This window comes from Lethenteron reissneri, chromosome 35, assembly GCF_015708825.2.
Source record: "Lethenteron reissneri isolate LAM-NWPU_2019-01 chromosome 35, ASM1570882v1, whole genome shotgun sequence".
NCBI lineage: Eukaryota > Metazoa > Chordata > Hyperoartia > Petromyzontiformes > Petromyzontidae > Lethenteron > Lethenteron reissneri.
Genome location: NC_083813.1, coordinates 393018 through 419619, shown reverse-complemented (window position 1 = coordinate 419619; position 26602 = coordinate 393018). Strand labels below are relative to the sequence as shown.

Genomic DNA, 26602 nt, shown 5'->3' with positions numbered 1-26602 from the left:
AGCTGTTATTTCTGACTCTGTGTCTCTCTCTCTCTATGCCTCTCTCTTCGATCTCTCACATGTCCTTTGGATTGCACTATCATGCTCACGTCCTTTGGATTGCACTCTCATGCTCACATGCCCTTTGGATTGCACTTCTCATGCTCACATGTCCTTTGGATTGCACTCACATGCTCACATGTCCTTTGAATTGCACTCACATGCTCACATGCCCTTTGTATTGCACCTCTCATGCTCACATGTCCTTTAGATTGCACTTTTCAGGCTTCTTGGTTCTTTCGGTAAAGTCACGTAGAAGGGAAGTAATAAAATAATAAAAATAAAACATAATAAAATAATTCTCACGACGTTTCGGCCACAACGCAAGCAGCCGTCCTCAGGTGAAGAACATGTCTGTCGATAAGACAGAGTCTAAATGACACGTCTTAGGCTTGGAGTGTCTATTTAAGCTGTGAGAGAGGAGGAAGAGAGCCTTGACAAAAGAATTTGCATTTGAAGAGGAATTTAGCATATTTATGGGAAATGCAGGAATGCGAATAGTGCTAATTGTGAAATGCGTGGGAGGTGAGCGGGGGGTTTTCAAAGTCATATTATGCCCATGCATTATGCAGGATTAGCAGCATCAAAGGGAGGGGGGCAGGGGCAGCACCAACAAAGGGAAGGAATGTGAATAGTATGCAGCTGCAGCAACCAAACAACCACGTAAAAAACTAAAGTATAAACTTCATAGTATCATCAGTATACTAAATATACTCTCCAATAAGCTGAGCTACTAACAGTAAGTAATACATTACAATTCTATGTCGCATGAACGAATCTCTCATGATAGCCAGATGGCTTGCAGAGAACCTCTGTCTTGGAGAAGTCAATGTCATGTGAGCCCACTGAATTGTAACAGTGATCTGCCACGGCTGAGGTGTTTGTCCTACCGTGTTTCAGGTCTGCTTTATGTTCACGGATGCGGTCCGAGACATGAGGCGATCCACATATACAAACACAGAGACAATTTCAACCGAGAAGATGGATTCTGGCTTAGCAATCATTGGAAGGACGTAATAAACCATTTCGGATCTTAACTTATTGTGTTCACGTTTACGGTGACTCTCAGACCGCGTTCCACTCACTGGCATTGTATTCTCCGCAGGGAATGGATTCTTTGCTCTGCTACTCTCCCATTCTCATATTTCGTTGCTGCCTCTTAGTATCTTTCACACGACGGTCAATGGTACAGTGTATAATAACAAATAGTATAACATTTATATGCTTAATACAATGTACAAAGTAATATATAGTATCGTAATTGTATAGTGAATATATAGCAGTGTGATATACATTAGGGTGGGTAGAATAATACATAGTGTAATATAACAATGTATAAGGTATAGGGTGGTGTATAGTAATACAGTATATAATTTAATGTTGGGTTTGTCTATGGCAGCATATAGTACGGGGTAGACCTGTTTGATGTAAGGGAATAAAGTTTAGCTGGAAGCATATTACATTTTTATTGGAGAGTATATTTAGTATACTGATGATACTATGAAGTTTATACTTTAGTTTTTTTACGTGGTTGTTTGGTTGCTGCAGCTGCATACTATTCACATTCCTTCCCTTTGTTGGTGCTGCCCCTGCCCCCCCTCCCTTTGATGCTGCTAATCCTGCATAATGCATGGGCATAATGACTTTGAAAACCGCCCGCCCACCTCCCACGCATTTCACAATTAGCATTATTCACATTCCTGCATTTCCCATAAATATGCTAAATTCCTCTTCAAATGCAAATTCTTTTTTCAAGGCTCTCTTCCTCCTCCCTCACAGCTTAAATAGACACTCCAAGCCTAAGACGTGTCATTTAGACTCTGTCTTATCGACAGACATGTTCTTCACCTGAGGACGGCTGCTTGCGTTGTGGCCGAAACGTCGTGAGAATTATTTTATTATGTTTTATTTTTATTATTTTATTACTTCCCTTCTACGTGACTTTACCGAAAGAACCAAGAAGATGAATCCCTGCAGTCACGAAAGCTTTAAATCGAAACTTTTCAGGCTCACAAGTCCTTTGGATTGCATTCTTATGTTCACATCCTTTGGATTGCACTCTCATGGTTCTAATCTCTTATTAACACTGCTGTTGTGCGCATATGCGGGCATGATACTCTTATGCGGCGATGGAAGCTCATTCATGCTATTCTCCCTCCCTAATCCCTCTCTCCCCCATTAACACAACTGACGTGCTTGGGTCCGTGGATGGAATTCCTTTCCAGCTCAGACCCCGCTTGCTTGCCGATCGCCACATATATAATCTTGTTGTAACTGCTCTCTCGCTGGTTCAGCAGTTCCACTGCTGGATTCTATTTTTTTCCACCTGAGGACGACCGCTTGTGTTGCGATCGAAACGTCGTGATTTATTTTATTTTATACCTACGTGACTTTACCGAAAGAACCAAAGAGTATAAATTCCGCAAGTTGGCAGAGTAGGGGGTACAGCTGGTGCATCCACCAGTCATCTCAGTCAGCCAACCCATGGCACCTGGGTCTGTGCCGAGACCTCCTGTCAGAGAGCCTTTCGACAATTCACGTGTCCTCAAAGTGCACCTGGCCTGACACAGGTACCGTGGTGACGTCACCGTCAATTGGTGGCCAATGGCGAAATATTGGTATTGGCTGGTGTGACCTGCAGTGCAGTGAGTGAGTTGGGTAAGAAGGTGAGTGGGTTGTTGTGACCTGCAGTGTGGTGGTTGAACATAGTGTGGATGCAGTGCCAGATTAAGCTAGTGCGGGGCCTGTAGCATATGTTATAGAGGGGCCCTAAATAAATAAAACACAAATATTAAAACACAAATTCTTTACTTCTGTAGAGGTGTAGTGGGTGACATCACGTCACGCGCGCCCTCGGAGAGAGTGGCGTCGCGGGACGTGACGTCAGGCGGGCCGTGGAGGACGGTGACGTCATGCCCCCAGGGGGGTATTTAAAGGGGGACCCGGGATGGAACCGGGGTTCATCGGGGGTAGGAGTGGGGACTCGGGGAGTTGGTCCTCACACGAGGCTAGGGGAGGCTACTCCGCCCGACCGGCCGAGGTTGAGGGTGGTCCCGGGCTGGGGCAGGGTGGAGAGCCGGGTTAGCCGGGGTGTAGGGATCCCAGTACCCTGTCCCCTGGGGAGTTATTGGCTAGGGGCGTGTTGGTTCGGCGTAAGCCTTATCAACCTGGCGTAAGCCCTTAACAACCTGGTGTAAGCCGTGAAATAAACGTGGTGCAAGCCCCTAACAGCAACCTGCCTCCGAGTCGTGAATTGCACCTCAACACTTGCATAGTAAAATAATTGTATTTTTTCATTTGCTATACAATCAGACAATACGACAAATCGCTAACGTTAAACACCCAGTCATTCATAAAAATTGAAGGCAGTATAGTACTATAGTAATAGAGCAAGCGCAGAGGGCCCTTGAAAGTGATGCACAACCCGTAGCATATGCTACTTTTGCTACTAGGATAATCCGGCACTGTGTGGATGAGACGCAACAGTCAGTCTAGTAGATTTAGCCCTCATTATGTGAAGAATTAATGAGTGAAGTGCTGTACATGGCAATAGCAAAAGAAGAGGGATATGGAGACAGTTGACTGCCGGTGACCAAATGACTGGAGAAAAATCACTGAGTGCCAGATGATCAATCACCCTGACTGCTTTATGTTTAATTATATCAAGTAGAGTGAGGCAGGAACTGGGTGCTTCACCCCAGATATTACAGCAGGAATCCAACTTCAGTGGAATTTGTTGCTTGTGGAACAGCAATAATTCTTCTGAGTTAAAGAAGATTTTAGCACCGAAAAGCTTCCAGTTTAGTGATTCCATGACAGGTCCGTGCATGTCAGATAAGACTGTTGTGCAACAGTCTTGCACACATAATCAGAGAGATTGATTGCTGGCTAAACTTAAAAAGGAAAACATTCACATCAAGTTACAAACTGTGTGCAAAGCAATAATCGATTTAAATGAAAGTGTTGTAAAAGAGCATGACAATATCATGGGACCTCCTTTACCAGTACCAAAATATCAGAATAGGTGTTCCCCTTTTTTCTGGCAACAAAACAGGTGTTAAGATGTTAAAACACAAAACTGAAACCTTTTACAAGGAATCATGTCTGCATTAACCACAAACCTTGTAGTCAGAATGCAAATAAAAAACATACTCTGATAATATATGAATTGTCTTTTAAATTGATTGGTCCACACCAGAGACTGCTTTCTTTTGAGCCTTGTCTCAAATGGTGTTAGACCAGATGCCAAAAAGCGTTTTAACATCTTAACACCCATTTTGTTGCCAGAAAAAAGGGTAAAACCTATTCTCAGCATGACAATAATGTAACAGAGTACAGATGAGTAAGAGTCAATTAGTGTCCACAAACATTCCGTGTAGTCGGCTGCATAAAGCAATAAGAGGAATTCTCCACAACTCTGGCTATCTCCTGATGAGGTTGGTTATCATGGCCAGTGAAACGTCATACTCGAATTGTAAATATTGCGGGTTTATTCTCAAACACACCACCGGTGTGCTGAACCAGCAACGAATTGGCACGTTTTGTTTACGTGACATAACCTTACGAATAAACTGTGTTGGGTGGTGGCGGGTTTATCGACACATTTATATTTGCGCGATGTAACCCGACAAAAACTCTGTTTTGGAAAATATTGGTCGCAAAAGCCTGCGTGTTAAACTGCATAAAGCAACGTAAATATGTCCTTAGCTCACAGTCCGCACCAATCACGAGGTCCTTGTGTCAGTCCCCTTGGTCTTTCTGGGAGTCCCTTCCTCCTGCCACCTATGCTGTTGACTCCCTGCCTGGGATTGACTGCCTCTCTCTATGAAATACATATTACTGGTAGGAACCTCCTGGTTACACCAGCCGACAGGGGATTGTGTCCGTCCGTCGTGCATCCAAAAATGGGAGGGGTGGGGCTGGGTGGAGAGGGGAGGGTGGGGAGGGGCTGGATGGGGAGGGGCTGGTCACCCCGTGGTGCCCTTATAAAACTCAACGTTGAACCTACTCACGCCGGCTTGTGCCCGCCCTCACAGTCGGCCATATTTGCGGAATACACCACGCCGCCGTTGACCCTGGCCATTGACCGAGCAACCCAACGTTCCTACCAGCTCCCTCCGCAGGAATGTGTTCCTGTTTCTAAATAGCATCTACTACTGGATCAAAACCACCAAAGGGGATGATATGCTCAGTCTTAATTTAAATTAAAAACTAAACTATTTTTATTTTACCAGGTAAGGCCCACTGAGCTATATAGCTCTTTTTCAGAAGTGACCTGGCCACAAATAATCGCAAGGCCAATGAGGTGGCTTATCATGTGACAATTTTTCATAATTTACATTTATTTGTATGGCACCTTCGACTATTGTCTGAAGGCACCAAATACTCTAAACGCATGTTGATTCTAAATGTGGAGGGAAAAACCAGAGCACGGCCATGGGGAGAGAGACATGCAAACTACAAATATACAGGCGTGGGGTTTGGATGGAACCCACAACCTCCTATATACCAGGCGAGGTGGTTAACATTTCTCCACCGCGGCGCCCAATTTATAAATGGGGATGCTTTGACCCGTCAGTCAACGTAATTTGAAAAACAAAGCTTCTCTGATGTATAAATGCATATTAAAGTAAAACAACCAAATACCTGTATTTTCCCATAAAGAATGCCGAGCTCATGGCCAGGAGAGCATGCGAGGGTAAGTTCAAAGCCACCTGATTAAAACAGTGGCCAACGGATCCGTTGATCCAGAGAGGAAAGCGATCCTCTTCCGTGGTTCCGCACAGAAGCACCAGCAAGTCACCCATGGCCACCTGCACGAGAGAACAATGTGTGTGTGTGTGTACGTACGTTGAACTTCTTTCGCACCGTATGTAGCCTAAGCGGAGGGAAAAGGAGCGACACTCACAGCAACGAGCGGAGCGCCGGGTGGCTAAGAGGCAGCAAGTTGCCACAGTGGGGAGCCCAGTTGGTGCATCTGCCAGTCATCTCAGTCATGGCACCTGGGTGTGTTCTGTGACCTGTCAGCAGCGAGCATTCGACACTTCACGTGGCCTCAAAGTAGCCTGGCACAAGCGCCGTGGTGACGTAGTGGGTCAGTTGTAGTGTCAGTGTGTCAGTGGTAGCGCGTGTGCCAGTGTCAGTGTGTCAGTGGTAGCGCATGCTTCAGTGTCAGTTTGTCAGTGGTAGCGCATCTGTCAGTGCGCCTTCCCATCAACCAGAGGCGAGGAGTGGTGGTCGTGGTTACTTATGCCCCCACCGAAGACGAACATCTCTGGAGGGATGTAGGCAAGGCCGATGAGTCAGATGCCTTCTGTGACCTCCTGTCACAGGTGCTGGCTAAAGTGGCCCCTCGGGATAGTCATCTTGTTGGGTGACTTCAATGCCCGAGTTGGTCATGATGCTGGTACCTGCTCTGGAGTGATTGGAAGGCATAGGCCAGATCAGCTCAATAACAACAGTAGGAGGCTGCTAGATTTTTGTGCAGCCCATGGGCTTGTAATTACCAACACGCTGTTCCGGCATCGGTGCATCCACACAACATCATGGGTGCATGCCGGATCCAAGCAAGACCATCTGCTGGACTACATAGTGACGGAACAGCGGATGCGAGCCCATGTCCTTGACACCAGGACCTACCGTGGAGCTGATCTGCCCTCTGACCATTGACTTGTCATCTGTAAGATGCACCTGCCGATTCTTCCACTGCGTTGGTGGGTGTACACCCAGGACCCCATTGCAACCTAAGGTGGCCTGGTCTCAGATAGCTGATGAAAGTTGCAAGCGAGAATTTCATCATCGCTTGCGGCTGGGGTTGGCATCGTCCCCCACTCCTCCTGATGTCGAGGGTAAATGGGCGAGGTTTAGGACTGTGACTCATGCAGCTGCAATGGCTGCTTTGGGTAAGCGGTCCAGACCTCCCAGAGACCCTGGCTGACAGAGGAGGTGTTCAGGATGGTTGAGAAAAAGCGACAGGCCCACTCCAATCATCTACAGCATCCCACATCAGAGAATGAGGAGGCTTACCGCAGCCTTCGCTCGGAGGTTCGGAGAGCCGTGAGGCGCTGCAAGGCTGGGTGGTGGTCGCGGGTTGCTGAGGAGATGGAGTCTGCCTCAATGGCCCGCGATCACAAATCCCTATTTAACTCCATCAAAAAAGTAACCTGCAGTGCCAAACCTCTTACGATCATTAGGGGAAAAAACGGTGATCCAATCTCCGACCCCCAGGAACAGGTTTGCAGATTTGCTGAGCATTTCTGTGAAGTTGTGGGGGAGGGGAAATCCCTCAACATGGAAAACATTTGTGGGACAAAGTGGGGATTACCCTGCTGAGCCTGCGGTGCCTCAAATATTTGAAGAAGTCACCCCCTGTGAGTGGCTGGCTGAGGTGCCATCTGTTGAGGAAGTACTAAAGGCGATCCAGAGTCTGAGACTAGGAAAGGCACCGGGCAGAGATGATCTCCGAAATGCTAAGGGAAGGTGGCGTTTGTGCACAGACTGCCGGACATCATAACAACAGTCTGGACCACTGGATGGGTTCCGCAGGATTGGAAGGATGCCCTTGTGGCCCCCCTCTTTAAGGGGGACCGCACAGACTGTAACAACTACAGGGGCATCTCACTCCTCAGTGTGCCGGGAAAGGTCCTGGCAAGGATTATTCAACATCGCCTTGCCAGGCACGCTGAGGAGAGGCTTGCGGAGCCCCGATGTGGTTTCAGGAAAGGGCGGTCCTGCACAGATGCCGTATTTTTTGTCCGTTTGCTACAGCAGAGGTGTAGGGAATTCCAACAAGACCTACATCTCTGCTTTATTGACCTGGTCAAGGCCAATGATACCATCAGTAGGTCTGGGCTCTGGGTTGTTCTTCATGCTTCCGGAGTCCCTGACCCTCTGCTCACGATCATTAAGAACCTTCATGATGGTGAGCGGGCCCGGGTAAAACTACGTGGCCAGGAGTCGGAGTCATTTGCTGTTCACCTTGGGGTGTGACAGGGATGTCCTCTGGCTCCCACATTATTTAACATCTTTTTCGACCATGTAGTCCGTGAAGCCTTTGAGGGCTGTACCAGAAGAATTTCCATCTGGTACAGATACAATGTGAGGCTGATCGATGCCCGGATGCGGTCAAGGGATGCTCCCTATTGATCAACCATGTTATGTATACCGATGATCTGGTAATTGCCGCTCACTCAGAGGAGGAGTTGGAGGCGCTGATGCTGAACCTGGAGCGTGCTACTAAGAGGTGGGGCCTTATCTTCAGCCCCACCAAAACTAAGCACCTGCCTGGGTATTTTGTACCATCGGGCAACCCACCCACACATCTCCCAATCGGTGATGGGGCAGTTGTGGAGAGAGTGGAGAGTTTCCCATACCTGGGCAGTGTGCTCATGACTGGCTCTGGTTTGACAGCAGAGGTCTCACTCAGAATCAGTCAAGCGGCATTATCTTTTCATCGGTTGCGTAACGCTGTGTGGAAGCTACCTGGTCTGTCACTCCGGACGAAGCTTCAAGTCTTCTCGGCCACAGTCATTCCATCCCTACTCTATGCTTGCGAAACGTGGACCCCCCTAATGGAGCATCTTCGCAGAATATAAGCATTTAAGCTGGCCTGCCTAAGATCCATCCTGGGTTTAACCAGGCTGGATTGTGTGAGATCACAAATCCTAGAAAGACCTGGGCAAAGTCCCATCAGTGAGATCCTCCGGCAGATGGAGTGACGTGGTACAGGAGGATGTGGAGCTGAGTGGACTTACCTATGACTTGGTACCAGCGGTGTCAAGATCGGCCTCTGTGGAAGTGGCTCGTGAAGGACGCTGCTGGGCAGTTGGAGGCAGTCGCCCTCCAACAACAACGGAGGGCGGCGGAGCGACGCTCACAACAATGAGCGGAGCGCCGGGTGGCTAAAGCACAGCAAGTTGGCACAGTAGGGGGCACAGGTGGTGCATCAGCCAGTCATCTCAGTCAGTCGACCTGTGACACCTGGGTCTGCCCCGTGACCTCCTGCCAGCGGGCGTTCGACACTTCACGTGGCCTCAAGATGCACATAGCCTGGCACAAGCGTGGTGGTGATGTCACCGTCACTTAGTGGCGAATGGCGGTTGTTGTTGTGTCAGCATGTCAGTGTGTCCGTGGCAGCGCGTGTGTTTGTCAGTGTGGCAGTGGTAGCGCGTGTGTTAGTGTCAATGTGTCAGCGCATGCTTCAGTGTCAGTGTGGCAGTGGTAGCGCGTGTCAGTGCCAATGTGTGTCAGTGTGTCGAGAGAGCTCGATCGGTGATCGTGAAGGGCGGGGCGGGGGTGAGGGGGCAATGGGAGTGGGGGGTCCAGGGATAGAGAGGCGGGGGGGGGGTCCAGGGATAGAGAGGCGGGGGGGGGGGGGGTCCAGGGATAGAGAGGCGGGGGGGGGGTCCAGGGATAGAGAGGCGGGGGGGGGGGGTCCAGAGATAGAGAGGCGGGGGGGGGGTCCAGGGATAGAGAGGCGGGGGGGGGGGTCCAGGGATAGAGAGGCGGGGGGGGGGTCCAGGGATAGAGAGGCGGGGGGGGGCCCGGGATAGAGAGGCGGGGGGGGGGGGTCCAGGGATAGAGAGGCGGGGGGGGGGGGTCCAGAGATAGAGAGGCGGGGGGGGGGTCCAGGGATAAAGAGGCGGGGGGGGGGGTCCAGGGATAGAGAGGCGGGGAGGGGGGTCCAGAGATAGAGAGGCGGGGGGGGGTCCAGGGATAAAGAGGCGGGGGGGGGTCCAGGGATAGAGAGGCGGGGGGGGGGTCCAGAGATAGAGAGGCGGGGGGGGGGGGGGGTCCAGGGATAAAGAGGCGGGGGGGGGTCCAGAGATAGAGAGGCGGGGGGGGTCCAGGGATAGAGAGGCGGGGGGGGGTCCAGAGATAGAGAGGCGGGGGGGGGTCCAAGGATAAAGAGGCGGGGGGGGGGTCCAGGGATAAAGAGGCGGGGGGGGGGGGGTCCAGGGATAGAGAGGCGGGGGGGGGGTCCAGGGATAGAGAGGCGGGGGGGGGGGGTCCAGAGATAGAGAGGCGGGGGGGGGTCCAGGGATAAAGAGGCGGGGGGGGGTCCAGGGATAAAGAGGCGGGGGGGGGGTCCAGGGATAAAGAGGCGGGGGGGGGGTCAGGGATAGAGAGGCGGGGGGGGGTCAGGGATAAAGAGGCGGGGGGGGGGTCCAGGGATAAAGAGGCGGGGGGGGGGTCCAGGGATAAAGAGGCGGGGGGGGGTCAGGGATAAAGAGGCGGGGGGGGGGGTCCAGGGATAAAGAGGCGGGGGGGGGGGTCCAGGGATAAAGAGGCGGGGGGGGGTCCAGGGATAAAGAGGCGGGGGGGGGTCCAGGGATAGAGAGGCGGGGGGGGGGGTCCAGAGATAGAGAGGCGGGGGGGGGTCCAGGGATAGAGAGGCGGGGGGGGGTCCAGAGATAGAGAGGCGGGGGGGGGGTCCAGGGATAAGAGGCGGGGGGGGGGGTCCAGGGATAAAGAGGCGGGGGGGGGTCCAGGGATAGAGAGGCGGGGGGGGGGGTCCAGGGATAGAGAGGCGGGGGGGGGGGGTCCAGAGATAGAGAGGCGGGGGGGGGGTCCAGGGATAAAGAGGCGGGGGGGGGTCCAGGGATAAAGAGGCGGGGGGGGGGTCCAGGGATAAAGAGGCGGGGGGGGGGGTCAGGGATAGAGAGGCGGGGGGGGGTCAGGGATAAAGAGGCGGGGGGGGGGGTCCAGGGATAAAGAGGCGGGGGGGGGGGGTCCAGGGATAAAGAGGCGGGGGGGGGGGTCAGGGATAAAGAGGCGGGGGGGGGTCCAGGGATAAAGAGGCGGGGGGGGGGTCCAGGGATAAAGAGGCGGGGGGGGTCCAGGGATAAAGAGGCGGGGGGGGGGTCCAGGGATAGAGAGGCGGGGGGGGGTCCCTCTCGCGCCCCCGCCCCCCGCCGCGTCACTGCCCGGGCCGGGGCGCGGGACGCGGAGGGATACGCGAACCCGTGCAGCTCAGGGACCGCGGTCATTTACCGCACCAGACGTCGCCTCGGGTAGAGAGGGCGAAGGGGGGGGGGGTTGGTAGATCACAGAGGGAAGGGTTCCGACGCGCCCCACAACCCCCTGGAGCTGTGCTGACGGCAGCAAGTGGGTTCCTGAACCCGAGCGCTACCCACCCCCCCCCCCCCCGTGTTACCCCCTGACGTGCCATCAGATTTTACACTTAATAAGGCAATACGCCTCGCTTACCTGTCCACGTGAATAATTGTTTGACATTCCCATCAGCCACCTAAACTTTCTCTCGGGGTGCGTCTTCAGCAGCCTCGGTTCAACACGGCACAGTTCAAGCCAACTGATGGTTACTAGGCAAGGACCCCTCTCAGATATTTAAAAGCTTTTTTAGTAGAGGAATTGCAACTTTTTGACCCGCCCCGACAGGACATCCGGGGGGGGGGGCGCTTCATCGGATTCGTGCAGGATAAATAATCCGAGATTCGGTCTCAGTTCGACGCAAAACTAGAAAGGATTTGTCGTGTACTATGTTGAACTTCTTTCGCACCGCACGTGGCCAACCGCGCCGATTGGCGTTGTGAACACCGCAGCCTCCCCAAGACAAGCGAGCGGAGAGCGCCGAGGTGCTTCTGTGTCGCGGCCGAGTTACCGTGGAGCGTGAAGACGCGGGCCGCCTGGGCAGGGGCAGCTAACCCTGAGACGCCTCCGTGTCTAAGGACTGACGCCTCACAGACGGTGATCTAATCGCGTTCACGGTGACGGCAGCGGGGACTCGTCGACTGCGGCTGTTTTAAACGTGACCGCCTCTGAGGCCTAGCGAGACCAGGAGCAAGCCTGACTTGCCTGATCCCCCCCCCCCCCTTCTGTTTCATCATCGGCGTCAAATGGTCGCGAGCCCTGAGCGGGGAGGGGGGGGCGTGGGAACCCGCCCTTTAAAGGGGCTCGGCATACTCCCACGTCGGCCCGGCCTGTGCTCACACACAACTCACACATAGACACACGTAGACATAGACACACATAGATAATACATAGAAACACGTACACGGATATACAATACATAGACACGTAGACATACATATACAATACATAGACACATGTACATAGACAATAAATCAGACACATGCATCAACATATACAAACACACAGATACATTTCCATACATAAGACACACATGTACACATACATAGATATACGCACACAGATACACATAGACGCACATCGTGTATGCTTGCATTGGTGTTCATACATAGACGCACCGTGTAAGCTGTACTTGCATGCCTATGCTTAGGAGCATAGATGCAGACATGCATACATAGACTCGCATACTGTACCTACTCGTATGCTTAGGCATACATAGATACACATATAGAACAAGGACACACACAGGCTTTATGGGGACAAATTTCCCCGTATCGCCTTTAGAAGACTGTTGGGGCAAGTCCTGTTAACTGTTCAAGCTCGGCACACACGCAGATATACTGTACACACAGAGACACGCACAGAGACACAGGGACACACATAAAGACACAGAGACACACATAGAGACACAGACGCAGAGACACACACATAGACACAGAGACACACATAGAGACACACAGACACATAAAGACACAGACACATAAAGACACAGACACATAGAGACACAGACAAACACAGACACACACACAGAGACATAGAGACACACACAGAGACACACATAGAGACACAGAGACACACATAAAGACACAGAGACACACATAAAGACACAGAGACACATAGAGACACAGACACACAGAGACACACAGAGACACATAGAGACACAGACACACATAGAGGCACAGAGACACACATAGAGACACACACATAGAGACACCTATATAAACACAGACACAGAGATACACGTAGAGACACGCAGAGACACACGCACACAGACACACAGAGACACACAGACACACATAGAGACACAGAGACACACACAGAGACACACTTAGAGACACAGAGACACGCATAGAGACACAGAGACACACACCGAGACACACAGAGACACACACACACAGAGACACACATAGAGACACACAGAGACACACATAGAGACACACACAGAGACACACACAGAGACACACACAGAGACACACAGAGACACACACAGAGACACACAGAGACACACACAGAGACACACATAGAGACACACACACAGACACGCACAGAGACACAGACAGAGACACACAGACACACAGAGACACACACAGACACACATAGAGACACAGAGACACATTGAGACACATAGACGCTGGTGTGGCCATGGCGAGCCCCAAATCGCGCCGAGTCCTGCAGGACGCGAAGGCAGTGGACGACAACAGCGTGAGCGGTGCCTCGTTACTTCGTTACCATGCCACCTCGTTACCGTGCCAACTCGTTACCAAGCCGCCTCGCTACCATGCTGCCTCGCTACCGTTCCACCTCATTACCATGCCGCCTCGTTACCTCGTTACCATGCCAACTCGTTACCATGCCACCTCGCCACTGCGTTACCATGCCAACTCGTTACCATGCCTACTCGTTACCATGGCACCTCGTTACCATGCCAACTCGTTACTATGCCAACTCGTTACCATGCCACCTCGCCACTGTGTTACCACGCCACGTTGCCATACCACCACGTTAACGTGTGTGTGAGGTCATACAGGTTGTGTGTGTGTGGTGACCCTGCATGGTGTGTAACGTGTGCGTATGCATGTGTGTGTGTAAGATCATACATGCTGTGTGTGTAAGGTGACCCTACAGGTTGTGTGTGAGATCATACAGGTTGTGTGTGTGGTGACTCTACAGGTTGTGTGTGTGTGTGGTGACTCTACAGGTTGTGTGTGTGTGGTGACTCTACAGGTTGTGTGTGTGGTGACTCTACAGGTTGTGTGTGTGTGGTGACTCTACAGGTTGTGTGTGTGTGTGGTGACTCTACAGGTTGTGTGTGTGTGTGGTGACTCTACAGGTTGTGTGTGTGTGTGGTGACTCTACAGGTTATGTGTGTGTGTGGTGACTCTACAGGTTGTGTGTGTGTGGTGACTCTACAGGTTGTGTGTGTGTGTGTGGTAACTCTACAGGTTGTGTGTGTGTGAGACCATACAGGTTGTGTGTGTGTGTGAGATCATACAGGCTGTGTGTGTGTGTTTAAGGTGACCCTACAGGTTGTGTGTGTGTGAGACCATACAGGTTGTGTGTGTGTGCGAGATCATACAGGCTGTGTGTATGTGTAAGGTGACCCTACAGGTTGTGTGTGTGTGTGTAAGGTGACCCTACAGGTTGTGTGTGTGTGTGTAAGGTGACCCTACAGGTTGTGTGTGTGTGTAAGGTGACCCTACAGGTTGTGTGTGTGTAAGGTGACCCTACAGGTTGTGTGTGTGTGTGGTAACTCTACAGGTTGTGTGTGTGTGTGAGATCATACAGGTTGTGTGTGTGTGTGTAAGGTGACCCTACAGGTTGTGTGTGTGTGTGTGTAAGGTGACCCTACAGGTTGTGTGTGTGTGTAAGGTGACCCTACAGGCTGTGTGTGTGTGTGTGAGATCATACAGGTTGTGTGTGTGTGTGAGACCATACAGGTTGTGTGTGTAAGGTGACCCTGCAGGCTGTGTTAAGGATGGCAGCGCGCATGAATGTCGTGGGTACCGGACGGAGAGATATTATCAGTGGGCCAAGACTGCTGTCCTCATTGATGCATGGCGAGGAACGCGGCCTTTGCTACTATTGTCCTGAGACCTATTCACAACTCTAAACTGCAATCTAACCCTAAACCATATCAGATATGCCTCAACCCTAAGCTCCAACGCCTACCCCCATGCCAAAACCCTAACCATATCTCCTTTGCCAAAATCCTAATCTCTGACCCCAATGCATAAACCGTAACGTCTAACCCATACCCTAACCTCCAACCCCTTATCCCCAACCTCTAACTCCAACGCCTAAACCCCAACGTCGATGTCTAAACCGTATCCCCAATGCCTGACCTGTAACCCTTAACCCTACATGTGAACTGAAGAAGCGACTTCAACTGAAACGCAAGCTCTGTGATTGGGCATGAATCTGCTACGTGGATAGGACACCTGCGGTGTCCGTGGTGCTGAGAGACTCGGGTTCTCTTCCCTTGCTGTCTAATTGGCACCGTCTGTGCCGCCACAGCTGTGCTTCGAATGTGGTGCACACAGCGCGCAGTGGGCAAGCGTCACCTACGGCATCTGGGTCTGCCTGGAGTGCTCGGGTCGGCACCGGGGCCTCGGCGTGCACCTCAGGTGAGCGCGCGGACACAGCGCCGCTACGTCGAACCTGCAGTGGCCCCGCGTGGCGGCAGTGGAGGTAGCACAGGCGCTTAGCCGCGATCCACGCACTCGGGATAGCGCGTTGCGGACTTTGGCACGGCACAAAGATTGGGCCATCTTGTGAGGTGAGGCACCCACTTTCGGGGCAATCTGGTGCCTGTTGGAGGATAGTACTGCAAGTAGGTTATGCCATTTTAATTCTTGTCTATTATCACTAAATGGATTATCCTATCGTGATTTATATAGCGCCTCATTCCAAGGCACTTTACAGCCCCAGCTGTAAAAAGTTGGCCAAACCCTCCTGAAAAAGAGTCCTGAGATTGTGTGGGTAAACAAGAGTAATGATTACTACAATAATACTGCATAAGGTTTTTATTCACAAGGCCTAAATCCTTAAGGAATTGACCAAATCAATGAGCAGGACTCTCCTGAAATAATGCCTTGGGGCATTGGTGGGTAAAGGAAGAGATGGGAGATGCATGGAGTCAGATATATAGAGATGAGGCATGGTAGATGTGCAGTTGATCACAATCTGTATCTTTATTTTTTAGACTGGAGGAATCCGGTGAACTTTGAAGCTCTGTTTTTTACAGATGTCCAGTAGACGGTGAGAGATGCGGAGAGCGATATGGCACAAAGAGCCATGATAGTGAGCATGTTCGGCCACGAGGAGGGAGCTCGAGACAGACTCTTCATGGGGAACATGTGGAGTTAGAGGCGGCAGGTATACGGAGTGGGATGGGCGATGCACAGAGTGAGAGAGGCAGAGGCACTGCACGAGAGATTTGCAGAGAGAGAGAGATGGGGACAGCATGGATGACGCGTGGGAGTGTAGTGACTTGCAGTGTCGCTACTGTGTACACAGACACACGTGTGACGTCACTATGTGGGGGAGCGTCATTACCACACGGGTTTACACACACACACACACATGACGTCATCCCGTCTGGAGGCGGGAATGACGTCAGGGCCGGTTCAGGGATCGGGAGACCGTGGGTGAGGCCACGGGGGTTGTGTAAGGCCGTGGCACTCTGAGTGAACCCGGCTGGACACGTGACCGGATCAAGGTGGGGCCCGGGGAGCACCTTGGGGAGCCACGTGGACAGCGGAGGAGCTTCGAGAGGGTTCTCGAAGGAAGACCTGACCGAGGTGGGGCCCGGACACGCCGAGACCCATATAAGCAGCCTCCCCACCGGGTTCGGGACAGTTCGTGTCAAGAAAGAAGATGCATCGTGAAGACGCCTCCTAAGAAGAGTCAAGCCTCCAGTCAGCCGACCCGCCAGTAGCCCACCTGGCTGGGTCACGCTAGTGTAACCGAAAGTCCGTGTTAGTGAGTGATGGTGTGTGTTAGTTAGAGCAGGTCGGTGGTTACCACCCTATGTTAAGTGTAATGTGTTGGTGTTAATAAATAGTGTTGCCTCCCAAGAAGTTGTGTGCGCCTATCAGAGCCCATTACAATTGGTGCCAGAAGTGGCAAACGTTAAGGTTAGACTTACCTTGAGGCGCTATGACCACACGCCATAGGCAACCTGCAAGGCACTCCTCTGGAGAGGAAGAGGACGACGGAGCTCTCTTCCCACCGACAGCCCCGGGGATGGCAGCCCCGGAGGGCCCCGCCGACGTGACACCGGCGGTGGAGCAGCGCAGTGCGGTCCGACCGGCGGACCCGTCTCCGGCCGACGATCACCGGACGACGAGCGCCTGCATCGGGGAGTTACTGGGCGCCGTGGCGGAGCTCGTTGCCAAGCTCGACGTCGGCCAGCCGTCGACGGACGGGCCGGGACCACATGGCGACGCCGCTACCGCGGCTGCGGTCCGACCGCGCAAAATTCCCGCCACTCCGGCGGACCACGCGGCAGCCATTTTGGCGGGAACGCGCGGCGTGGAGGCCGCCATTTCCCCTCGCCCGCCAGCTGTGCAGCGGGACGTCCCTGCGCTGCATCGCGTTTAAATGCCGGTTCTCCATAAGCTGCACCTTGGCGGGGTGGACGGACGAGGAAGCGTTGAAAGCGCTCCCCACGACGCTGGATGATGACGCGTTGGGGGCGTTTTACGCCATTCTGCCTGCACGGCGCTCTACGCTGGCGTTGGCCTTTAAGGAGATGGCCACCATTTACGATCCGCCGCCCACCATCCGCAACAGATTCGTGGAACGACGGCGGGGGGAAACCGAGTCGCCCCTCGCCTTTAGAAGTGCCCTCTTGTTGCTGGCTCAGGCAGCATACCCGAATCTTGGGCCGACGGGTGTCGACTCCCTGATGTTGGACCGGTTGTTGGGGCTGGCCAAAGAGCTGAACGTCGCCCTGCCCGCGCGATGTATCCAGTCTCACCTCGGGTTGAAGAAACGCTCGGGCCTCGTGGTTTGTGCTACACCAGCGGGCGAGACGTCTGAGGAGGACGAGTCCGCCTCTGTGCCGCCGTAACCGGCGCCGAGACCAGCGGCGAGCTACCGAGCGCCAAGGGAGGCGCGACCGGCCTCCGCGGGTTCCTCCTCGTCCGGGCTCCACTCGCGGCGTCTGCTTCAACTGCGGGCGGCCAGGACACGTCGCTGTGGAGTGCCGGGCGCCGCATTGAGGACGTCCTGGGCCGCCGTCTTCGTCTCCTCGCCTGCGTTCGACGTCCAAGGGTCCCCAGGCGAGTCGCGGTGCACCACACATTCGGTCCTCGTTCCCACCTCACCCATCTTTTTATCATGGCGATTCGCGCATGGTCGTCGCTTCTTCACGTTGGGTTGCGCCGCACGGGGGTTCCGCCGCATCAGGTGAGAATTAGTCCTTTGTGCGCACTCAGTGGTTGCAGTTGGCCCGTCGAGTCGTTGCCGTGGCCGTCGGGTCGTCCACGGTCGTCGGTACCATTCAGGGCATTGATGTGCAGATCCTCGTTGACACCGGCGCCTCCGCCACCATTATTTCGGAATTGCTTTTTAATATATTGCCGGCTCATTGCCGTCTGTTACGTTCCATCCCCGTTCCATATTTTGCGGCTAACGGGGGTTCGCTGAGGATTTTGGGACAGATTGCCGCGGAGATTTCCATCGGTGGCATTTCGCTGCGGGGGCCCGTCTTGGTTTCGGATTCCCTGGCAGTGCCGTGTCTATTGGCGACAGACTTCCTCGGGAAGATGCCCCACAGGTATTTGGAGTTGCCTTCGGGACGGCGGATAGCATTCTTATCGTCACCTGGTAACACAGCCAAGGGCTGTGCATCGGTGCAGGCGCTTGTGACGGACACGGCTACGGTTCCCCCAGGGGGACAGATACTCGTCCCCCTCCGGTTGCGCAAGCCGCTTGATCGCGATGCCACCGAGGGGGATACCGTACTTACACCCGCGAATTAAGCGGCCCGAGCGATGGCGCTTGTGGAGGCGCAGACGTTGGTGTCTTGGGACCGCCAGCCCTTTATTCAAGTTTTAAATGTTGGCTCGGACGCGTCTGCCATTCAGGTGGGTACGGTACTCGCTCACGCGTCGGTCGGGGTGGCACGGGCAGACTGTGTTGCTGCTGTTGATGGGTCACGCAGTGGCGTGCACGCGTGGTCTTGCAATACTAAGTGGGCTGACGCCCTTTGGAATGAGAATCGGGACCTTTCCCATGGCCAGAGGTCCGCGTTGCTGGCTTTGCTGGTGGAATTCGGGGACGAGTTCAGTCACGGGAAATTTGATCTGGGTCGTACCACCCTTTTGAGCCACCACATTGATACCGGCGACTCCTCCCCTATTCGACAAAACCCCTACCGGCTGAGCCCCGCTGAGAAGGAACACGTACAAGTCGCTATTGACGAAATGTTGGCGGCCGATATTATATCCCCGTCCACGAGTCCCAGGAGTGCCCTAATAGTGCTTGTGAAAAAGCATGACGGGAGTCTGCGCTTTTGCGTGGACTTCCGCAAACTCAATAAAGTATCGGTGGCAGACGCTTATCCCCTGCCCTGTAGATATGACTCGTTGGACGCGTTGGCAGGGGCCAAATTCTTTTCTATGCTGGATCTCCTTTCGGGGTTCTGGCAGTTGCCTCTTGATGATTCCTCCAGGCCTAAGACGGCTTTTCGGACGCCGCAAGGCCTGTTTGAATTTAACAGACTTCCGATGGGCTTACACTTTACCCCGGCTACCTTCCAGAGGTTAATGGAATTGGTTTTGGCAGGACTCTTTACCTAGATGATGTAATTGTGTTCGGACGCACGTTTGAGGAGCACCTCGGGAGGTTGCGCACTGTTTTTCTCAAAATGAGACTGGCTAATCTAAAATTCAAGCCCCAAAAGTGCCATCTGTTGCAAAAGTCGGTGCGGTACCTTGGACACATTGTGAGCGAATCGGGCATCGCGACTGATCCCGATAAAACTGCGTGTCTGCGCACATGGCCCACCCCCACGTCTGTGGGTGAGGTCCACAGTTTATCGGCTTCGCTTCGTATTATCGTCATTTTATGCCTAATTTCGCCACCATTGCCAAGCCTCTCCATGCTCTCACGGTGAAGGGGCAGAAATTTCACTGGAGTGTGGAGGAGGCCGCCTTGGTTGCACTCTGGGATGGGTTGGTGCACGCCCCTCCCCTGCGGTACCCTGATTTCTCCCTACCCTTCATCCTGGACACCGATGTCAGCAATACGGGCATCGGTGCTGTATTGTCGCAGATGATTGGCAGCGTCGAGAGGGTGGTGGCGTACGGGAGCAGGGTGTTCTCGCCGGCCGAGAAGCGTTATTGTGTAACGCGGAGGGAGCTGCTCGGCATTGTATTTTTTGTGCAGCAGTACCTGCCCTATAGTAATAGGTTTTTACCCTTTCAACTGGTACAAAAACTGACACCTTTATACAAGGCATCATGTTTGCAATAACCACAACACAAGATGTCAAAATGCAAACAAAAATAAACAACTCTGATAATGATAATGATATGCACTGTCCTTGAAGTTGATTGGTCCACACCCGAGACAGCTTTTCTTAGAGCCTAGTCTCCATTGGTGTTGGACCATATGACACCAAAAGGCGTACAACTCAAAAACAGTGCACTATCAGAGTATTGAGAGCTCGGGGTAAGCATTTCCACTATGAGACATTTCCTTTACCAGTGGCAAAATATAGTAATAGGTTTTTACCCTTTCAACTGGTACAAATGTCTCATAGTACCGGCCCTATTTATATGGCAGGACTTTCGAGGTGCGCTCCAATCACGCCGCCCTCCCGTCCCTTGTGATGCCGCAGGCCGTCGGGAGGTTGCTACTGCCGTCCTCAAAGGACGGCGGGCTGCAGCGTTATAACGTCGTGGTGCCCACATGCCTCAGAGGTAGGCTGGTCGTCGCCGTTCATGAACGGCTGATGCACTTGGGACGGCACAAGACGCTTACTGCCCTGAAATTATATTATTTTTGGCCCGGCATGGCGGCGGATGTCGCGAATATCATCAAGGGTTGTGTGCAGTGTGCACGCCGGAAGCCGCCACCTGTTAAATGCTGCCCACCCTTGCAATTTATTACAATATCCCACTACGGCCCAGGGAAACAAATATTTGCTTGTGGGGGTCGAATATTTCTCACGGTGGCCTGCTGCTTGGCCGCTCCCCAATCAGACAGCTGTCAGCATTGCTGAGGCGTTCCTGCATGGGTACGTGCTGGACAAGGGGCCCTGGAGCACCTCCTTACTGACCAAGGGAGAAATTTTTCGGTCAGCCTGCTGAAGTAGGTGTGCAATCTTCTGGGCACCGAGAAGGTTCGCACCTCGCCCTACCACCCCCAAACGGATGGAATGGTGGAAAGGCTTAATCTGAGCCACCAGGTTGACGAGTCACAAAGATTGGGACCTACGTGTCCCGGGGGTGCTTGCAGCCTACAAAATGGCCCCCCATGTTTCTACGGGCTACTTGCCCTTCTTTCTTATGTATGGCTGGGAACCTAGCCCCCCCCCCATTGACATTCAGCTCAAGGTGAGTCCTTCTAAGGCCAAGGTGGCCATTCCCAATCCAATGCGATTCACCCATCATCGTGTCTCGGAAGCGCGCGAGACCTCCAGAGCACATTTGGCTGCTAAGCAGTGGGCCAACGAACGCTTGCGGGGCCGTCGGGTGTCAGGCAAACAGTGGGTCCCTGGGGACATGGCCTGGCTGCACTGCCCGCAGGTGCCGGTTGGGACGTTTCCAAAGTTATACAAACCTTGGCGTGGGCCGGTCGAGGTTGTGGAAGCCGACCGCCCCCAGTGTGTGAAAATACGGTTCGGTCGTCGGTCTTGGTTTGTTCACCCGTCGCGGCTTAAACCGTTCGTTCCACCCCGGCGTGTTCATTCATCCCCAATCCCCGAGGACCGCATGTCTGGTACGCCGGGCGAGCTGGGGGACGCGCCTGTTGAGGTACCCTCAGGGTGGCTCTGTGGTCCCGCCCGCAAGACTGGAACCCGTGATCCCCTCCATATCTTCAGGAGCTGCTCGTGTGGACGTCCCGCTCCAGGTGGTGCGGAGGTCGCCCCATGGACCTCCGCCAGCCCCGCCGCCCCGCCGGAGGGGCCGCGGCTGCCCACCTGTTTTAACATTACCCCATCGCCCTCCGGCGTGCTTCGGCCCGCCTTGACCGAGGTGGGGCCCGGACACGCCGAGACCCATATAAGCAGCCTCCCCACTGGGTTCGGGGCTGCTCGTGTCAAGAAAGAAGATGCATCGTGAAGACGCCTCCTAAGAAGAGTCAAGCCTCCAGTCAGTGGACCCACCAGTAGCCCACCTGGCTGTAACTGAGAGTCCGTGTTAGCGAGTGATGGTGTGTATTAGTTAGAGCTGGTCGGTGGTTACCACCCTATGTTAAGTGTAACCTGTTGGTGTTAATAAATAGTGTTCCCTCCCAAGAAGTTGTGTGTACCTATCTGAGCCCATTACAGGAGTATAGGTGCGAGCAAAGTGATGCATTGAGCGAGAGAAGCTGTTGGTCGCTATGCCCCACTATGATGCGTAACTCGCGTTCAGCACTTACCTGCACTTAACTGCACATGGCAATGTAATATTAAGAACTTAAAAAAACTAGGGGTGGAAGGAAAACACGCAGGTCGACTCTTATGTTTTTCTTTTCTTTACCTATCTAGATCGTTTTCAGAAGCGACTGGTCACAATTGATAGCTCAACGCAGTGGCTTATGTGGAAATGTATAGTATCCAAATACTGTACTCTAAACGCATGTTGATTTTAAATGTGGAGGAAAAAACCAAAGGACCTATAGAAAAATCTACGCGACCACAGAGAGAACATGCAAACTCCAAATATACAGGAGTCAGGGTTGCGATCAAACCCACGACCTCCTCCATACCAGGCGAGGGAGTTAACATCTTGCCACCGCGTGCATCATAAACGCGCACGTCATGGCAGGTAAATTCTTCCATTGACACGGTGCCTCGCCTGTCAGTGTGAGGTTAAATTATTTTACCGCCGTTGGAATACATGCCGAGATGTTTTTCTCGGTGTTTTCTAGCTTTGTTCGTTCTGTGACAATGGACAAGTGGAAGGAAAAGGAGCTGCAGAAGATGCTTGTAGGAGGAAATTCCAAGTTCCGCGAGTTCCTGGAAACGCAGCCGGACTTCAATCCCAGCTGGTCCCTGCAGGACAAATACAACAGCCGAGCTGCAGCACTCTACAGGGACAAGGCAAGGCCCTCGGCATCGCTCTACCTACACTCACACAAACCACACTTTTACGGTTTCCCATTTCTTTATTATATGATTTTAGGCCACATCTCGTCTATTCTTTTTTTAAACAGTTCCATGACGGCATTTTGTAATCTCTGCAGGATATTGTCTCAGCTGTTTTTCCCAGCGCTGACGACTGCAGCGGTTACGTGCGTTGCAACCGTTGCTTGTGTTTGCGTTTTAGATCGCTGCTCTGGCAGAAGGTCGGGAGTGGACCATAGAAACATCACCCGCCAGAGACTGGCTCCCCGCCCAACCCAAACTGTTCCCATCAGCCACACTCAAGTACGTGCACCATTCCTAGTCTAAACACCACAGCCACTGAACCGGTTTCACGGTCATTCGCCTGCCCAGGTCGTGTCCTGCCATCGTAGAAATGACAACACAGAGCCAGCTCATGGTTGGTTTTGTGTTATTAAGGCACTCATGCCGGGAAAACTACAGCACATAGATCAGCATCAGGATCTTTATTTATCCTGGAGAAATCCGATGAGCTATGAAGCTCTATTTTTCACAGATGTTCATTAGGGGCGGCTCAGAAAGTTACAACAAAAACAATGCATAATAACGATAGGAGTGCAAAGCTTAGGAAAGGTAAGCAAATTACAAATGTTTTATTAATATAACATATATAACTTCAAATTGCTTAAGTACACCAATTCCCAAGCTTAGCCATACATGTATCAGAATAAATGGGGACACTGCAGGAGGTAGTTGGTCGGCAGGTCATTGTGTAAAGTGTGGTTATTCCCACCTCTTCCAAGATGTCCGACCAACGTGGAAGATTTGGCTGAATAGGGTCTAAGAGGGGCTCTATAGGGCTCCTCCTTTGGAGGCCCTTCCGCCAGCAGTGATGTGAGCAAGACATTGCAGGGCTGCATCATTACCTTTTTATAATGGGAAAAAAACACTGAAAACTGAAATTGCCCTCATCCTTCAATATAAACCATCTTCACAATGGGAACACGCCCAGGACTTATAAAATCCACTCGTTTGGGGTCAGGGAATTGGACTTTAACAAAGTAACTTGAAAATAAATGTCTGTCCCTTGAATATAGGTGCATGCGGAGAATGCTAGACGTTTCATAGATAACGTAATACAAGTAATAACCAAAATTTTCACAACAAAGTGTTGTAGATTTAATAAGGAAGAGGAGGTTGTGGTGGGTGGGACACGTGTTTAGGAGGGGGTGGCAGGTTACCGAGACTGGCGCCGTGGTGGTGAGATGTTATTTTCCTTGCCTGGTATGGAGGAGGTTGTGGGTTCGATCCAGACCCCGACGCCTGCTGGATATTTGGAGTTTGCGTGTTCTCCCCGTGGTCGTGCAGATTTTTCTCCTTCGGTTTTTCCCTCCACATTTAGAATCAACATGCGTTTAGAGTATCCGGCTGCGAGAAATGTCCACACGATAAGCCACTTCGTTGAGCTATCATTTGTGGCCAGGTCACTTCTGAAAAAGAGCTATGAAGCTCAGTGGGCCTTACCTGGCAAAATAAATAAAAAAAGTTTTTATAGTTTAGTGTTTAGTTTAGACCAAGGGAAGCCCACCATCCCGGCGCAGTATTTGGTTACAACGGCTACGGGATTTGGCAGAAGGAACCGACGGTCAGGTGTGGAGGCATCTACATAATCGACCGTAATGGCCTGTTGACTGTAAAAAAATCAAGCACTGAGCGAGTGGTAGAAATTGTACGTTCTATGGCGGGGATGAGTCCATCCACAGGAAAACCACTGTTGGCTTTCCCACAAAGTGATATTTATTTTGTTGACCCCAGAGGGATGATGGGCTGAGTCATCTCCTAACCAGGATTTGACAAAAAAAACCTGTCTCAACTATTGTGGGGATAGATTCCCTGCCCTGTGTATCCTGTTCCAATTCCCTTGGCAACTGATCTACAGGTCAGACTCGTGTACAGCTACTGGAATTCTGATTGGTTAGTCTACGTAACTACTTGGTACAGGGTTAAGATCAATGGATTGTGTGTAAATTGCATCGATTGTACTTTGCTGAAAATTGCATCTAACCTTTTAGTTGAATGTGACTTTGTCGCAAATTTTAGAAGTCCACCGTTTATGCAGTCATCCCAGACAAACCCAGACAACGGCTTTGAAGAGTGGCTCAATGAAGATGGGACTTCCTTCCAAAAGTGAGTGAACTCTGCATGCTGCTTCTTGTGTACGTGCCACACAAATGCGCTGGTTGTTGTGAAACGCCGCAGTGATCTGTGCGTATTCATCTTTCTTCGTGCCTTTACGGTCATCAACTCCCTGTTCACAAGCAAGGACCTTCATGATCAGGATTTAAAAACACACAAAGGTGTCCAGCATTGTATTTACCGAAGCTCTTGGCATTATCGAGACCATCACCTCAAAGAACTGACTATGCTGCCATATTTATCATGTAGAGCACCATCTCAAAGATTTGAGAATGTGGCCATCTCGACAGGCAGCAGTGACACAAAGACACAACTGCAGACGGTTTCTTCCTCATTCGGAATCGTCAGTAAAGCACAGTCATAAATGTTCATTGCTGCCACGTGCCTTTGGTACCTTCACAATTGTGGGCAGGTTAGGCTGCAACGCTGCTGCACCTGAACCGTGAAAATATAAGATGGTGCCTTATCACCATTGTATCAATGCTAAAGACCCGTATTAGCACTCCCATTGAACGCTCAATCCTCCCAGCTCTTCACGGATAATGGGGAGATTTTAGAGAGGGTGGAAGAAGTCTTGTACTGGGCAGTGTGCAGATGGCCTCCAATTAGCACGTTTGGCTACGTACGGTACGAAAGAGGTTCAATATGCAGTACATATGGCCTGCTCATGTTTGGCAGCAGAGGTGTCACCCCGATCCAGTCGAGCGACATTGTTTTCATCGGCCGCATCCCACTGTGTAGCGCTGGCTGCCTGGCCTCCGCTGGGTTTGTGTGCTGCAGGGGCGCAGGCTATGGAGGACAGGGAAGCCGCTACGTGGGCTTCGGCAGTACCACGGTGACCGAGAAGAACACCGAGGAAGCGGCGAATAACAGTGTCTCTTCACTCCATTCGGTAAGTTACAAAATGACGAAGCAGACGATGTGCATCCTACGCATATCTGTCCCTCCACATAACAAGCAAAAGTATTTTTTTACACATCCCATCCGCGACAGCCATATGGGAGGTATGTACATTTAGTAGCGTGTGTGTAAATTGGAAAACAACACATCAATTGAAATTACAAATGTGCAGTTAAAACCAAACTTTCTTCTGCGGGATTATAAAAACGAATTATTTGAAATAAAAGAAATGTAAATTATAACTTTCATTATTTAATTATACTGTATATCCTAAACTCATTGAATTATCAAACACTGACTGTTAAGAATAATTAGGCCAAATTTTTTTATTATATATATATATATATTTTAATTAAATAATTAAAACAACCCACTACTCGTCACATTCCACGCCGTGCATCTGGTAAACGTGGAATTCCATCAAAAACAGCAAACGTCAGGACCTCCCTGCCACCTTTGTCTTCCAACGGTTCGGCACAAACATGCCAGCCATCAAATCCGTAGAGGGGTCTGGCCTCGGGATGACCCACGCAGGGGGAGCAAGGGAGTTAGAGGGTCGCGAAAAGGGTTTATGACCTGACATTCAGGGGACGT

General features: G+C 52.0%; 2 protein-coding genes across 9 annotated transcripts in view; one reads left to right on the top strand and one right to left on the bottom strand.

Annotated features, from left to right (window-relative positions):
• ABCC10 (ATP binding cassette subfamily C member 10) overlaps window positions 1-11826 on the bottom strand; it is a 78096-nt gene extending 66270 nt beyond the window's left edge. For 4 of the 5 annotated variants that reach the window (XM_061565530.1, XM_061565531.1, XM_061565529.1 and 1 more), the window contains exons 1-2: window positions 11248-11380; window positions 5686-5852 (exon numbers count right to left, since the gene is read on the bottom strand). In XM_061565530.1, the coding sequence (XP_061421514.1) occupies window positions 5686-5852; window positions 11248-11280 (200 nt within the window). In that variant the 5' untranslated portion in view covers window positions 11281-11380. Of the gene's footprint in view, window positions 1-5685; window positions 5853-11247; window positions 11381-11659 lie in introns of those variants that run through there. The other variant, XM_061565532.1, reaches the window with a different exon arrangement.
• The window catches only part of LOC133350797 (ADP-ribosylation factor GTPase-activating protein 1-like), a 43717-nt gene continuing 28729 nt past the window's right edge, over window positions 11615-26602 (top strand). For 2 of the 4 annotated variants that reach the window (XM_061565536.1, XM_061565535.1), the window contains exons 1-6: window positions 11866-13350; window positions 15163-15272; window positions 22738-22909; window positions 23136-23236; window positions 25013-25099; window positions 25850-26000. In XM_061565536.1, the coding sequence (XP_061421520.1) occupies window positions 13291-13350; window positions 15163-15272; window positions 22738-22909; window positions 23136-23236; window positions 25013-25099; window positions 25850-26000 (681 nt within the window). In that variant the 5' untranslated portion in view covers window positions 11866-13290. Of the gene's footprint in view, window positions 11746-11865; window positions 13351-15162; window positions 15273-22737; window positions 22910-23135; window positions 23237-25012; window positions 25100-25849; window positions 26001-26602 lie in introns of those variants that run through there. The other 2 variants (XM_061565538.1, XM_061565537.1) reach the window with 2 other exon arrangements.